Source organism: Astatotilapia calliptera, chromosome 1 (genome assembly GCF_900246225.1).
Source record: "Astatotilapia calliptera chromosome 1, fAstCal1.2, whole genome shotgun sequence".
In the NCBI taxonomy this organism is placed as follows: domain Eukaryota; kingdom Metazoa; phylum Chordata; class Actinopteri; order Cichliformes; family Cichlidae; genus Astatotilapia; species Astatotilapia calliptera.
The window spans coordinates 18,523,874-18,539,672 of NC_039302.1; the positions used below are offsets into that span (position 1 = coordinate 18,523,874).

Here is a 15,799-nt window from a genome sequence, read left to right on the forward strand (position 1 = left end):
GCCGCTCAGTTAGGAGAGCTAATAACAGCGTGGCAGCGACAGCCACCGGAGTGATGTGCACAGACGTAATTAGGTTACCAGCAGCATGTGGTAGCCGGTGTTAGACTACTGCGCCTTTTGGGATCTTACCAACCTAATACACAGCTTTGGGAGAGGCTGTCATTGAGATGTCAGCGATAAAAGGAGGTGAGTTTTCATCATCAGGCAAAATGTGAAATATATGTCTATGTCTGACTGGGAAGTCTGTACTGCTTTGGGCCTTGTTTTGATAATGAACGAATACAGTTTAATAAGGTTAAAGAATAAAGAATAGAATAAAGTTTAAGTTCAATGCTTACACTTGGACACTGAAACAATTTTAATGATCACTTTTAATAAAAGACTGTAAAAATCTCCAGGAAGAGTTCAAACCATCTTCTTCATTGTATTGCATGTACAGTTTTTGAATAAGCTTTAGGTCAAACAGAGAAAAACACTGTCGTAAAATAATGCAAAAAGGAAAACATATCTGTACATCTACGCCCTCCTGCAACCCATTTCAAGTCACATACACTCACAAACTCCGATAACACTCTTCACAAGCACGACTAGACATCAGTGGTTACTCTACGACTCACATGCTGTGTACCGTCCTGCTATTGCTATCTCATACTATAAACATAGGCTGAAGAGCATCACAGCTTACAGTGAAATAATATGTACATGCTTTTAGAACATTTAAAACAAAACAAAGTATGAAAATGGGAGTCGTCTTGACGCAGAGACTTGAAAGATCAGGTCGTCTCCTCAGTTCTTTTTGTGGAGAAACTTCATTTTACTTCCTGGAAATAAAATACATGAATCTATTAAGCCGTGTAAAACGAAGCCACGAATATTCGGTATAAAAAAAAATCTGATTTCTGGCAAACATCCATGTTTAAGTTCTTATTGGTGAAGCCTATCACAGCTAGCTCGTGTCATGTGAGATATTTACAATAAAAAATAAAGTGAGAGTGAAACTGTGCAGAGGTTTGGTAAAAGCTGCTGTGTAGCTCTGCCTGTTCAGATGACATTAGCATATGCAGAATAAATATTTGATATTTCTGTTTATAACTTTCCAGCTCCTAAAATATGTCTGCTTCTGAACTCACCAAGGCCTCTGAGGAACTTGTTGACTCCACTCTGCTCTGTGTCTGGCAGCTCCTCCAAATATTGATCTACCCGCTGCTCAAACAGACCTGTCAACACAACAGCAGAGATTTTTCTTTTTAAAAAAAAGGAAAAGGAAGGGTAAAGAACGAGAATATGAAACATCAATACTTCAGGGAGCTGCTTTGATTCAGTGAGAAAGCATGCTGTTGAAAAACTTTCAGCCACTAGAGGTCAGTGTAAGTGCAATGCTTTCTTCTGCACAGAGAGCACTAGGAATGCAGGGGTGGAAATGCACAAAGAAAAGCAAACAACTTTCTCATGAAATGTTTTAAGGAAGAAAGAGCACTCATAGACCCAGCTGACACTCAGAGAACAGCAGTCTACCTTTAGCTCGTGTCTTTCTGAGCTCCCGGTCTTGGATGAACCCTGCAAACATCTGAGACTCCATGAAGACTCCCAGGAAACGTCGGATGCTCTTCGATGCCACTGATTTGCGGAAGGCCTCTCTTTGGAAAATGCGCTCCCCACGCTCATTCTGAGTGATAAACAGGGAGTAATGTCCAATAGTCTCCAGGAAGAAGCGGATGAACGCCTCCGACACCAGGCTGTTCAGCGAGTTATACTCTGTGGGGGATAAAAACGAAGGCGTTAATCGATAAAATAGGCCCACAGCTTTTGTTAAACCTTGAAGTTCAAGAATTTTGCTGTGCTTGCAAAGTAAAGTTGTCGAATAAAGACCAAACCTCAGTCATGTTAACGACAAAATTGAGACATAACAATAATGATGTGACAGCTTTGTGCTTATCCTATGTCAGAAGATGTCAAGTGAAGCACAATGACACTGCAGGAAAAACCTGAAATCCTGCCCATCAGAGCACCCAGAGCTACAACTGTCATTCAAGGCTAGTTTACCACAGGTCAATATTTTTTACTTATTTCTTTTCTTGATTACTCGTGTTGTTATTGTTTTTTATTACTTTCCACTAATATTAGCACAAGAAAGCTAATTGTTGTAGTTGTAGTTTCATTTTCCCCTTCACCTACAGTCCAATGAGGCTATACTGTGGGTTGCACAAGTGTATTGGCTTTCTGGACTAGTGAGAACTGGTTATGAGTGGCACTTGGCACATGTAACATAACCACACAGAGTGTTAGCTGTTGGTCTTGGAGGGGAATTTGGAAAGCAGAGATAAGACTGTCTGAAGTAGCCTTAAAAAAACACAAATGATTTGGCCTTATTATGTCAAAATTCTCTTTGTTTCTGTGCCGTAAAGCATGTTGTGACAGCCCATTACAGGTAAGCCATTCATGATTCCTTGATAAAAGCCTCATTTCCACACCAGGAGTCAAAACCTGGCCTCCTGGGTGAAAACCGGGAATCCTGACTGCGAGGGCACATGGGAGCTACACATAGAGACATTGACACATTAGAAACAACTGCACTTATGCTCCAGTCAGCTTGAAATGTACACTACTACCACCAGAAACAGCATTAGCTCATCTCAAAGATGAGCCTTTCATGACTCACTGTCAGCAGAACAGAAGACGTCATTTCCCAGCCAGTTTCACAGACTTGTAGACCGCGCTCCCTGTAGCCCTAATTAACAAGAAGAACATCTGCCGCGTTAAACCGAGAGATGTTCAGTCGCTTATTCACCTTCGTCTGACTCGCTGTCAGAGTCCTGAGTGATGATGTCATTCCTCTGCTCCAGCGCTTGCTCGAGAGCTGCTTGAAGTTTCCGCGGCAACAGCGATGCCTCGTCATCCATCTACAGACAGTTGAAAGTGCTGCAGTTACTACAGATGAACAACAGTGGCGTGGAGACGATGCTCTGCAACCTTTTACGAGCATGACTGTCTAATTTTTGGAATAAGAAATGTTTCGATCTTCCTACTCGACCTGATACAGTCAGGGTTTTTTTTGGTTTGTTTGTTTTTGTCCCTTACTCATGATAGCTCTTATCTGCTAACTTGAGTTAGTTACTGCTGTGTACGCACATTATTGAGACATTTTGCTGTGACAGATGTTTCACCACAATTACATGTTGCCACAGAAAACCAGGATACCCAGGAATGATCTCTGCGGTTCCTCTTAGTTTTTTTTCTCTATTTCTTTACTGTTGTCCTGCTTTCTGCATTCCTCTCTGTCTTCCTGTTTGCCTAGGAAGGTATGTTCTATGTCTCTCTTTCCGTCACTTCCTGTGTTATTTTGTTGCTTTTTTTCTTCCTAATGTGGCTATATTTTTACTTCCTGCCTTTGTTCTTTTCACACCCTCATTGTTGTCAGATGTAGTTCACCTATGCATTATTGGCTTTTTTCTTGGGACAGATCACCTCTGTGTGCTTCATTACTTCATCTAGTCATTACATTCCTATCCTGAGTTTTGAACTTTTATTATAATTATTAAATTTTTCTGAGTTAAGTCACAATTAAAGCTGCTTTTACTTATTAATATATTGTTCCAGAAATAAGAAATGCCAATTAATGTTTTTGAGCAAACGACTGAACAACATGTAGGGTGTTAAAGGAAATTTGCCATTATCTTTACATTACCACTTGGGGCACAGTGGTCACTGCTCATGCTAATGCTAATGGTTTTCTTTTTAAATGCCATTAGACCAACCTGTCTAATGAAGCGGTCAGTTCCCAGGTCGACCATTAAAGCCTAAAAAAGAGAAAAGGAGGATATCATTATTTGATTAGCACACATGAGAACTCTTTGATGAATTATTTAACTTTAAAGTCCACTGTACATAAAATGGTCAAAGCTACATGCTACAGCACAATGTTAGATGTAAACGTACTTTGGACAAATGTCGCAATGAATGAATCACAAACTGGAAGAGTGACAGAAACAGGTTTCTGGTATCGCGAACAACTCGTTATTGGGTCAGTCTTAACTCTGATTAACATGGTCGCTTCTCAGTTTGATACATTAATGTGGCCCACGCTGGGGAAAAACTGGGTGTAGTAACACTTTTGTAACAAACTAATGGCCATTTCATTTCACGCGGCTTCTACTGCCAAAATATTTATTTTATACGAAAGAAAGAATCAGATGGAGAGCACAGATGCCATCCGTCCATCCACATTGAGCCATGTGTGATACAGACCAGTGTAGTAAAGTCTTGCCACACTTCACTTCACCAAGATTCTGTTTTGTAGAAAGACTTGGTCTAAAACCTGTAACCATTATTTTTACTGATCAACTAATTTACCCCGGCTGGGTAAATTCATCATTTGGACGTCACCTGGCTCGTTCCCTAGTATAATAAAAACGGAGACAGAAAGAGAAACAGCCACAGTTGCCAGGTCATAATGGAATTACTGTGAATCTGTACTGTTTTAACATGTCATCCAAACATGTCATCCAAATCCCTTACATTCAGGACTCTACGCAGCAACATTTACACATCGCTGACATCAACATGAAAATTGAAAAATTCATGGTCTAAATAAAATGTACTCACCTCTTCTACAGGCAGCTCTTTGAGTTTAGGCATCGAGCTGGAGAGCAGCCCCACCAGGAACGGAGTGGGACAGCAGACGATATCCAGCATGGACCCTGGCAGCACCGGGATAAAGGTGTGTTGCCAGGAGAAGGGGTAGAGGAGCGCCACCACAGCATGCATGCAGCTGGACAGGGTGCTGATGATGGGAGACAAAGAGGAAGGCAAACACATCAATCATGTTTAACCAGATTAATTCAGACAAGCTTGAAACAGGGAGTATAAAACGCTGAAAGGGTTGTGCAGTCAAGCATTTACTCAAAAAGCACCACCTGCTGTGGTCATGCTAAGTTGAACGTTATATTCTTCTTTAAAATGCAATGTTTGGAAAATCATTACTACTAAATCACTAACTGGGGCCACATTCCAAACTATTGGAGCACAGCCGATGTATTTCCATCACTACACTCCAATTCTCCAAGTTAAATGACTATTTGATCCTCTTTTCCCTGAAACTGTTGCCTTTAAATGAGCCATAACAGTACAGCTAAGTATTCGGACTCTTTGTTCTTCCTGCAGCTCTTCTAAGGTGCAGCCAGATCCAACAGACTGTTCTTGAGCTTCCACAAATACACTTGTTTTTCTTTTCTTTCCCCCCAAAGTTTTTACGTTATCAGAGCTTATTATCACAGCTTCTGGAAAAATTAATGCCTTAATTTATTGCACTTCCACTTCTCGCACCAACAGTTAACACCATTTACTATAGACCACAACGAGGAACCGTAACCCCACAAACTGCATTATTTTGAGATTGCCCCACTCTGTCTGCAGGGGTGGCGTGACTCTGACATGTTGCTATGGTTAAGCTGGGGTCTTGTTGACGCAATAACAAAACGCAGCAGCTCGGTTTAACTTCGACAGCTGTGGTATAACATGAAGCTCACAAATAGCAGCACGTCTTTCTCACGATCCGTCGCTTGTTGACAGTGGCTGACCCCGCCCCCCCTCCAGACTCCCCTCAGTCTTCTACATACTGTCCAGTCCATGTACACAAAGAGAGTGAAAATAAACTGTGGGTCCAATCTCTCTCTCTCTCTCTCTCTCTCTCTCTCTCTCTCTCTCACACACACACACACACACACACACACACACACACACACACACACACACACACACACACAAACCACTAAATCAGTATAGCTCAAGACCGAGACCAGTGATCAAACATGGTATATGACGCACGTTATCTGAGATATATACATTTCATCAACAGCAGTACAGCAAACAAAAGTTCCTCCCTTTTATGTGACCTATGTCTGTTTCAGCGCAGAGAAACTTTACTGAGCAATATACAGAGAAAACTGACAAACTCCCACAGCTTTTTTTTCCACAATATCCATTCCAGCTACATGTCTGCCAGAGATTTTTTTTCTGAACTTCCCATGAGTCAAATTGACAAGATTAAAATGTTTTCTAGACAGGGTAAAATAAAATTACATCAGAGAAACCCAAAGGCTACAATAACCACAGCATTCAACCTTTCTTTTTTTTTTTTTTTACATTTCACTCACAACATGAAGCACTTGCAGCTTTGCTTTGGCCAGTCTGATTTCCATTTGCCTGAGGTGGGCTTGATAATTCCTAACAGATCCCGTCTCCTGGGTTTGACGAGTTCCAACAGGGAGTGATGGGGCACAGATCTCCGAAAACCTTCGCCACAGGCTACACACAGCCCTGCACACCACTGATACCAAAAAGGATCAATTACACTCATTCCCCGACCGCATACTCCTGGGAGAAAATGAACTTGCAACGAAAACACTCCGCACTACCAGAGGTTGCCACTCAACTCTGGAGAACGAGTGGGACATTCCCGTTTGATCTAGACCAAAGCTTCAGGCATACGCAGGTCATAAAATAAGAAGAAAAAATGCTTTTTGGCCTCCATATACATTGATTGGTAAAGAATAGTAGAATGTAAAAAATAAAACAGTTTGAGTTAAACAGTAAGCCATATTTTTTCCTTGGTACAGTGTAGATAAGTACAGAAGCTGGATTTTAGCCACTCAAAATTGGTGGTACCAGATAAGATTATAGGCCTTTATATGGCTTTTTTTAGCTATGACATCAACATTGCCACAAAGTCGGTCAGTGCCACTTTATTCTAAATATGAAATTCCACTGAATTCAATTTCATTTATGTAGCACCAAATCACAGAAAGTCATGTCAAGGTAACACCTTTCAGTAATAGAGAGAAAACAAACAACCCTCTTTGAGCAACCACTTGTTAATAGTGGGAAGGAAAAACCCCCTTATAACAGGAAAAAACCTCAGTCATCTGCTGTGACCGGTTGGGGTTGAGGGGAGGAAGATCAGGAAGAGGAGGAAATCTTTTCAAAACCACTGAATGAATTAAAATTCTTTGGTTTGTGACCATCAGAAGTATAAAACTAGCAGTACTTCTGTCTCAGATGTACTTTCTGTACTTTCTAGTGCTAATTAGGAAATTTAACCCTACAAATCAAAATGAAGTAACTGACAAATAATCCAAGTCGGAGGTGGAAAAAACTGCAGTTCTTGGAGTGTCCACTTGAGACAAGTCGTCACAGACGCTTGTGGTAAAATTTCCAACTAAACTGCATTCTTAAGCAATTTTACAGCTTTGTACAAAAATATTTTTGGTCTCTGTGGATAGTTTCCCCCTTCATAACAACTGTACTGCATTTGGACTTTGTTAAAGTTAACAGTCCAGCCTATTTGAATCATACTCTGACGATATAGCTCTAGCACTCCTGCTAGGCTTCGCTCACAAATTTGAGTCACTGAACTGGACTTCTTGCCCGTGTTTGTGTTGCAGGTGCCTTTTGGACCATTTTGAATTAAATATCATGACTAATACTACTATGTGTTCATTCCAGATCATTCAAGAAGTTTAGTGCTTCAGTTTTGAGGAGTAAAATTGTAGTATTTTATTTATCTGTTAACGCTAACTAGTAAGTACCCGTGTCTTAGCATTGCATCTCTAAAGTTTATAGATGTAGCTTTCTAAGGCCTCGGACAGTGAGTGACTGCTAGAGGCTGCTGGCTGAGTCTAGGTGAAACTGGTTACAAAGAGCATGGTGTGCCAAAAACCTCCTTGTGGTAGATTTGGTTGCAAACAATTTGCCTTGACCACCCTCAGGACACTAACCGTTTCTGTTTTGCGTAACACTATTCAGTTTAACTCTTGCTTGAAAATAGTTTCCAAGTGTTTGCGGACAATTTGGCATCTACCATGCAAACTGCAATAAGGGCAGTCTGCTAGTGACCGAGGTAACTGCAAGGAGGTTTTTCACTAAAGTACCATGGCCCTCTCTGCGATTCCCAGAAACCTTCAGAAACCACTCACCAACCAGTGACAGAATACACACTTCACTGGTTGCTAGGCAAACCGACCACTCTGTAGGCCTGTGTAAAAGGGGGTCTATTTTATCGTGACACACTTGTTTTTTCTGTCGTGACTGATCGTTACCATATGGTGGTTACCCAGTCTCTAGGCCTGTGTGACTGAGGCCTAACCATGCTTGCTAGCTTGCTTTGCTGATAACTTCCACCCTTTATTAAAGTCCAAAAGCACGTGGGTGACATCACAGTAGGCATGTCCAGCTTTTATATGCAGCCTATGTACAAAGTAAGAAGGCATAGGTTAGCATTTAGCATTATTGAGAACATGTTAGAAATTAAATGAGTTACCCTAACGTAGATACAAGAGGACAAAAAAAATCGGTTTTTGCCATTCAATGACACCCAAAGCAACAAAGTGTGTGTCAATAAACTTGCTGACGTAAACATATGTAAATATACATGAATTTCCATAGTTTAATAGACTACGTGCACGTTAGCACATGCTACTTCCGGTGCGGAAACCCCTGTGGGGAGCTTTGTTTCCGGTGTCCTATTCGCACCCTGTTTACTGTCCAAAACAAGTTAAGCAAGTGAATGAATCAAGCGGCGATTTACATTTCTATAGATGTCTTGGGCATTTACCCAATATATCTGTAAATGATGTTCATCGACTTGTCGATATTTTTTCCCCCGCGCCTCAGAGCAAAAGAGAAAAGGGATTCAAATGTTATATTTCTCAGTATCTGTAAATACCGGTCCCTCGTTTATCGCGGGTGTTATGTTCTAAAAATAACCAGCGATAGGTGAAATCAAGTAGCCAATTTTATTTTTTGACGGTGCAAAACGTTTCGTGGACATCGTGGACATACAGTACTGCTGTAATTTTGAAGGTAAGTCACAACATACCCTTCGTAAATACTAATGTATAGAAACCGTTACCAGCAATCGTTCAGCAATTTTTCATTTTTTGCTTTTTTTCACGGTTTGTTAACATGCTGTGTAGGTGTGTACTTCACTACCTGATATCGACATAATGGGAAACATCTGGCTTGACTATTCTTCACCTGTAGTTTGAATGCTGAACATTTGCCTGTTTAAATCATAAGAACTGTCACTATACAGAGATGTGCTTCTGAATGTGGACGATGTGTCTTCTGATTCTGTAATGCAGTTCTGCTTGTGTTGAGTGATGTAAACAATTGATCGATCTAAACTCTTTAAACGTCAAAATTGATCATTAGATTTTTTATGACACAACAGTGGTGAGTGTTTCCACCTTCTGCTCTTTGTAACTTAACGCAATCTTTCCGTTTTCGAGTTTTGGACATGATTTTGGAGTATGTCTTCGCAGTAGCGATTGACCGCAAAGTAAAGCTACTTGCTGATTGTTTTTAAATGTACTCTTAATTTGATCTGTTATTGTATATTTTACACATGTTTGTATGGGATATTGTATTTGTTTTAAATGTTATATACCTATGTGGTATGTGACTTTTGTTGCTATGATGCCAGGTCTCTCTTGGAAATGAGATTTTTAATCTCAATGAGATTTTTTACCTGGATAAATAAAGGATTAATAAAAAATACCGGAAATGTACAACCCCACATCCGGTCTCAAACCAGGAAGTTAGCATTTTCTTGTGCACAGGGTCTATACCTTTTTACTAATAAAAACTACACCACAGAAATTAATTTGACTCATTTAATTTGATGGAATACATCTATGTTTCAATTTATGATGCCACTCTCAAGAAAAGAAGAGAAAAAAAAGATCCCGAGAGTTCAACAGAGATAAAGTCTGTTCAGAGCTGTTGTGTGTTGAGGTTTGGGAGCTAATCCTCACATATTAGCTCTCATGGGTCTGCTGGGCCTGGTTTAATGTGTGTGACGATGAATTGGCAGATACTCCAGGAAACATGGGATCGGGAGGCTTAGTATGTGAAGCCCAGAAGAAGAGTAGGATAAACTTCAGTATTCAAGAAAAAGAGAGGCAAGGCTGTATCATCACATGCTTTGCAGCTCTGTGTTGTATCAACCAGTCTTAGGACGGTTTGGCAAGATGAATTCCACAGACAGGTCTGTAGAAGACCAAACCACAGCTGTCACTTGCCAGCTGATCCACAAAACCACTCCTCAGTGTTAGGCCTCCTTCAAAGCCCCTAATAACACCTAGAAGTCACACGAAGTCGCAACAGAGTACATGCAGAACTGTATAGCAAGGGAAAGCTCCCAGTGGTGTATTTTTATCCTTTTAGCAGAATGTTCTCTGCTTGCTCCTTTAGCCCCACAAATGGTTTTCCCTCACTTCCTGTGCACAAGGGTCTCCAGCCACGGTCTCAGTCAAACAGCACAAACTATTTTACACTGAGAAATGGCCCCCTGATGGAAAACTCCATACATGTTCTTATTAAAACCACAATAACATCCGAGTTTAATCAAGGCTGTCTGGAGAGCAAATGTAAGTGTGCAGGTGTCTTCCGTTACATATGCTCACTGATGTAAAAATCAGCTGGTCAGACTCATGTAATAGCCACATCTTTCTCCACTGAAACATTTCACATATTTACAGTGCGTTGATGAGTTGAATACCACATGGGAAAGCGTATGAGTTGCTAAAAGTGGTTTTGGCTTTGTACCAGCTCTGCAGAACATGCCAGAGAAAGCGTCTGAGAGCAACCGTGGACTAAATGAAACAAGCACGCTGCAGTACCTGCTGATTTGAAAATGCCTACAGCAACAGCAATAATTCTACCTGTCTGAGCGCTACAGTCACCACATTGATCATAATATTGCAGATCTGCAGCTGCAAAACATGTTGGCAAGCTCCACGGCTGCAGTTCACTTTCAGGCAATTTAGTGCAAAACCAAAAACACGACACCTCATACGTGATTTTTTAATATTTTTTTTCAATCGTGTAGTTTCACTGTAAGAGGACACAGGAACGGCTCTATGCAGAAACACAAACAGCCTGCTGCACCACAGAAAAGTGAGCTTGATTAATTCACCATGGCTGTGAGAAAGGCTTTCAGCTATTGTTTTGTTTCCCTTCACAGTTCCCTCCTCTTTTCACTGTTTTCTCTAAAAGCCAGACTTCTCATATTTCATTAAATTCTTTTCTCTTCTTCGCTGCCCGCTCAATTACTCTTACGCAGCCCTTTCAGACATACACTGATAAGTGTATAAAGTGACAAATCAAATTAAAATGATACAAGTACGATTTGGAATTTGCCCTCATGTTTATTATCAGTGCATGGAGAGAAATTTGTGCCTGGTGTATCTAAAAACTGGCCATTAAAAAATTGCAGGTTTAATGTAATTTTTTCATTTGCACAAAAATGCATTGTTAGTTATTTTAATTAAATATATTTATGCGCAGCTGCACAGAATCATATTACCATATTATTAATATCTGTAATCTAATATACAGCAGGAGTATTTCTCTGCTTATGTTTAACAATAAATCCAGACATTTAATTTGGTAACCGTTCTCAGCTCTACCCTGAGGGCTGACAGTGACTGTTTACATAAGCCTGCAGGACTGACAAAATTCATTCAACATCTGCAGGTCACTTGAGTAAAGCAATTACAGAGCAGCACAGCTAATGCTGAGTGTCTGTGATTAGACATCCAACTAGTTTTTACAGGCATCAGAGGGTGAATGACTTTGTCTTTTCAGACTTTTGTGTAGAAGGAGCAAAATTTCTGGAAATAGCAGCAAAGCTCTCGGTTCATTTTTACAAGACTTGATTGAACGCAGCTATTGCCTAAAATAGCTTTTCCTCTCGGTTCCTTCGTGTCTTGGGTATACATTTGAGGGGAAAGAAACATATATCACGGTCTGCTATGGATTATGTGCCAGAGACGGAGAGGGTGTAGCTCTTTTATCACATGAGTCATTAAAGCTGCACAGAGATCATGTTTTAAAATTAAATAAAAAGACTGGAGCACTGCATATACACATGCATAAAACCATAGACATTAAACATGGACTGGTTTGAGCAGATCAAACATTAAGAGGAATCTGTCGAGAACGCTGCCTTATTAAACGTTGTGTATGTTATTTTTGTTTTGTGTAAGTTTTATGTCTCCTTTCTTTACATTTTAACTGACCTCCTGCTTCTCAGTTATTTAAATTTGGGAATAAATCTGAAGTGGGTATTATACTTCAGTTTATATTTCGGAGCTTTTAATAATTAGGTACAGTGTCATAAAAGTTTTTGCCCCCTTTCTGATTTCTTAGTTTTTTGCATTCTTGTTTGAGTTAAATTTCACTTGCCTTATCCAGGCTTGATAACTGAGAGATCCTTTAGGCAGCTAAAAGATCTCAAAAAGCAATAAATCAGACAAAAGGGATTTCCAACGAATCACAGTGAGAGCCATTATCCACAAATGGAGAAAACTTGGAACAGAGATGAACCTTCCCAGGAGTGGCTGTCTTACTGAAGTTAGTCCAAGAACGCATTGACGAGTCATCCTGGAGGTCACAAAAGAACCAGAGGAACATCTAAAGAACTGCAGGCCTCACTTGCTTCAGTTAAGGTCAGAGTTCATGATTCAACAATAAGAAAGAGACTGGACAAAAATGGCATCTATGAGAGAGTTCCCAGGTGAAAACCACTGCTGACCGAAAAGAACACAAAGACTTGTCTCAAAAAAAATCCTCTGGATCATCCTCGATGATCTTGAGTTGCATTACATCTGCTGTAAAACCAACAGCACTTGATAAAAAGATGATCATACCAACAGTCAAACATGGTGGTGGTAGTTTGATGGAGTCGCTTTCCTGCTTCAGGACCTGGACGACTTTCCATTATTAATGGAACCATGAATTCTGCGCTCTACCAGAAAATCCTGAAGCAGAATGTCCGGCCATCAGTTTGTATTTTGAAGATCAAGCACACTCAGTTTATGCAGAACAATAATCTAAAACACACCAGCAAGTTCACCTCTGAAAGGGTCCAAAAAAACTCAAAACAAAACCAACAAAGGTTTTGGAGTGGTCACTCCAAAACCCGGAATTTATTAGGATTTACATGCTTCGGTATGACCTTAAACAAGCCGTTCATGCTCAAAATCCCTCCAATGTGGCTGAATTACAACAATTGTGCAAAAAAAGAGTGGGCCAAAATTTCTCCACAGCAGTGTGTAAAACTCATTGCCAGCTATTGCAATTGCTTGACTGCAGTTCTTGCTGCCAAAGGTGGCGCAACCAGTTAGTAGGGTAATTACGTTTACATATAGGGCCAGGTAGTTTTGGATAGCTTTTTTCCATTAATAAATTCAATCATCATTTAAAAACTGCATTTTGTATTTATCTGGTTATTGCTGACTGATATTAAACTTTGTCTAATGAACTGAAACATGTAAGTGTGAGAAACGTGCAAAAAGAAAAACAAGAAGAAATCTGGAAATTTAACCTTTAGATGGTGGTAAATAAAAAGACACCTGGTCACCAAAGTTCAAATAACCCTGAGGGGACAAGAGCAGCTTCACAAAAGTTCATGACAATCCATCTAAGAGTTGTCAAAAATTATAAATGTAAACTTGATGTTTGGAAATGTCTGAGGATCACCAGAAGGTATAAGACTCTATTCTCTGGAAACCATCAGTATGCTTTGTTTATCACTTGAGCTAGATATTACAAAGATCTATCAACATTGACTGCTATTTGCTAACATATCATAATAATACTCTATCTCGAGTCACTTTGTGATTCCCACCCTATGACTCCTCGATGCTATCAGCTCCGCTAACGAGCAGCTCAGACAAATTTTCTCCGGGGACGCAGAGCGCGAGGTCACTTGTACGTAGGGAGTGAACGTGACATCGTAAGTCAAATGGTGACAGTTGAGCCACAGATCACAGAGGGCAGAGTTGCACACACAGGAAGTGCATTCCTTCCCCTCGCAGTCACTGCCCCCACTGATGTTTGTTTAAACTGGGCTCTGATACATGAAGAGATTACTTCTCCACTCAAATCTCCTCCCACTCCACCCTTGACTCCAATGCTCTTAAAGTACCCCTCTCTTTTGTGTAAGAAGAGGACACTGAGTCCTTGGAGACTTCACATTTTACCTCTCCTTTGAAAGCGACCCGTTACACCTCTGATATCAAAACTCCACTCCTGCTTGACTTTTTCTTATACTTACCAAACATCAGACATCAGAGTGAAACTGTTACACGTGCATCTGTCAGGCTTCAGTTGGCAAATCCACAGCATAACCCTGCTATTACACGTCTCTGTGTTTAGAAGAGGGATTCCAATAGGCCGCATGAGACTAAGGCAGCCCTGAAATTTTCTAGATACAACAGATTGGACACTAAACGGCACTTATCCTGCAAGTTCCTCTTCAGAGTGAGTGTGATGTGTCATCGCACAGATTGGAACAAATTGAGAATTTAATTTAATATAGATTCACAGCTTACTGAGTGGTCACGCAGCTGATGTAAGTGATCTCTTGTTGTGCGCTGCACTCAGGAACGCAAGCTTCTTTCCAACTATCCTTAAACTACTTTTTGATTTGAGATGGCAAGGAGGCAAGGAAAACCAAACCAGTCTGTCAGGGCCTCTTAGGCCAAACTTTTTTCCTTTCGGCTGCTCCCCTTTATGAGTCGCCACAGTGGATGATTTGTCCCTAGCATCCCTCTCTGTCACACCAACCATCTGCATGTCCTCCTTCATTACATCCATGAACCTCCTCTGTATTGTTCCTCTTTCCCTTCTGGCTGGCAGCTCCATCCTTTTTCCAATATATCCACTATCCCTCCATGCACATGTCCATCTTGAGCCACTTTAATAAATCTAACACAACTGGGAAAATAAGTATAAAAAAAAGATTTGAAACTAGACCATAAACTCAGGAACACTTTTTGCTGAGGTCACGAAGCACAGGAGCTGACTTGTCTTTTCCCACAGATTTCAATGTACCCAGACGGCTGTTTGTTTAAGGCACTCTTTCTTTTATATACAGCCTTTTGTAAAGGCACAGAGGGAAAATGCCTGTTATAGCCCACACTGAAAGAACACAAGTGTGTTCCCATTTCAGTTGCCAATATAATCACAGTATAAGTAAAACGTCTTTCAGCAGCTCCCTCATTTTTCATCAGAACTTTGTGTCTGGTCTCAAACCAGGGATCATGTTTGTGTGTGTGAGGCAAACGTGTTAACCGCTACACTAGAGAGATGCATCTATATAGAAAATGAAGGATGAAGTCTGAGTCTTGAGGCTGAAATCTGAAATTTTGGTGTTGTTTTTAAAAAATTTCCAGGAGAATTTGAAACAAATTCTACTGGGAAAGAAACAAAATGTCTGAAATTACCCATCCAATGAGATACTTTTTGTATATGCAAATATAAAGTATGCACATATGGTTGCACAGGTCAACTTTGCAGACCAATTCTTTAACTCGAACACTTACCTGAGTTTATCAGCCACGAAGATGACTCTCCGCTCCAGCAGCAGCGAGGCAAAGACGCGAATCACCTGCCGCACGCTGAGACACTTGAACAGACTTTCAAAGTCCACGTGCTCCAGTCGGGAATCGGTGGGCCGCCTCAACTCAATGACCTGAGTGATCACAGAAAGCGTGAGTCTGATTTACTGAGTGCACTTTGCCAAAGTGTACTGAGCTAACGGTCGTAAACAAAAAGCAGTTGTGTTTTGTTGTGCCTGTGCCTGTAGCTCTGACCTCATTTCCTGCACCGGGAAGGAAGGTTTTTACTTTGATAATCTTCCCTGGAGCGGGAAAGGGGGACTCCATCAGACTCCTCATGAAGGGATAGACCAGAGCTGCTGAGATGCCTCTCCGTCTCTCTACCTCATCCAGGATCT

At 40.7% G+C, this 15,799-nt stretch overlaps 1 protein-coding gene across 2 annotated transcripts in view; it reads right to left on the bottom strand.

Moving 5' to 3' along the window:
• Positions 1-353: 353 nt before the first annotated feature.
• Positions 354-15,799, bottom strand: part of dennd2b (DENN domain containing 2B) — a 54,806-nt gene continuing 39,360 nt past the window's right edge. For both annotated transcript variants that reach the window (XM_026167559.1, XM_026167549.1), the window contains exons 13-20: positions 15,657-15,797; positions 15,387-15,535; positions 4,603-4,780; positions 3,756-3,797; positions 2,789-2,900; positions 1,516-1,755; positions 1,131-1,217; positions 354-821 (exon numbers count right to left, since the gene is read on the bottom strand). In XM_026167559.1, the coding sequence (XP_026023344.1) occupies positions 787-821; positions 1,131-1,217; positions 1,516-1,755; positions 2,789-2,900; positions 3,756-3,797; positions 4,603-4,780; positions 15,387-15,535; positions 15,657-15,797 (984 nt within the window). In that variant the 3' untranslated portion in view covers positions 354-786. The remainder of the gene's footprint in view (positions 822-1,130; positions 1,218-1,515; positions 1,756-2,788; positions 2,901-3,755; positions 3,798-4,602; positions 4,781-15,386; positions 15,536-15,656; positions 15,798-15,799) is intronic.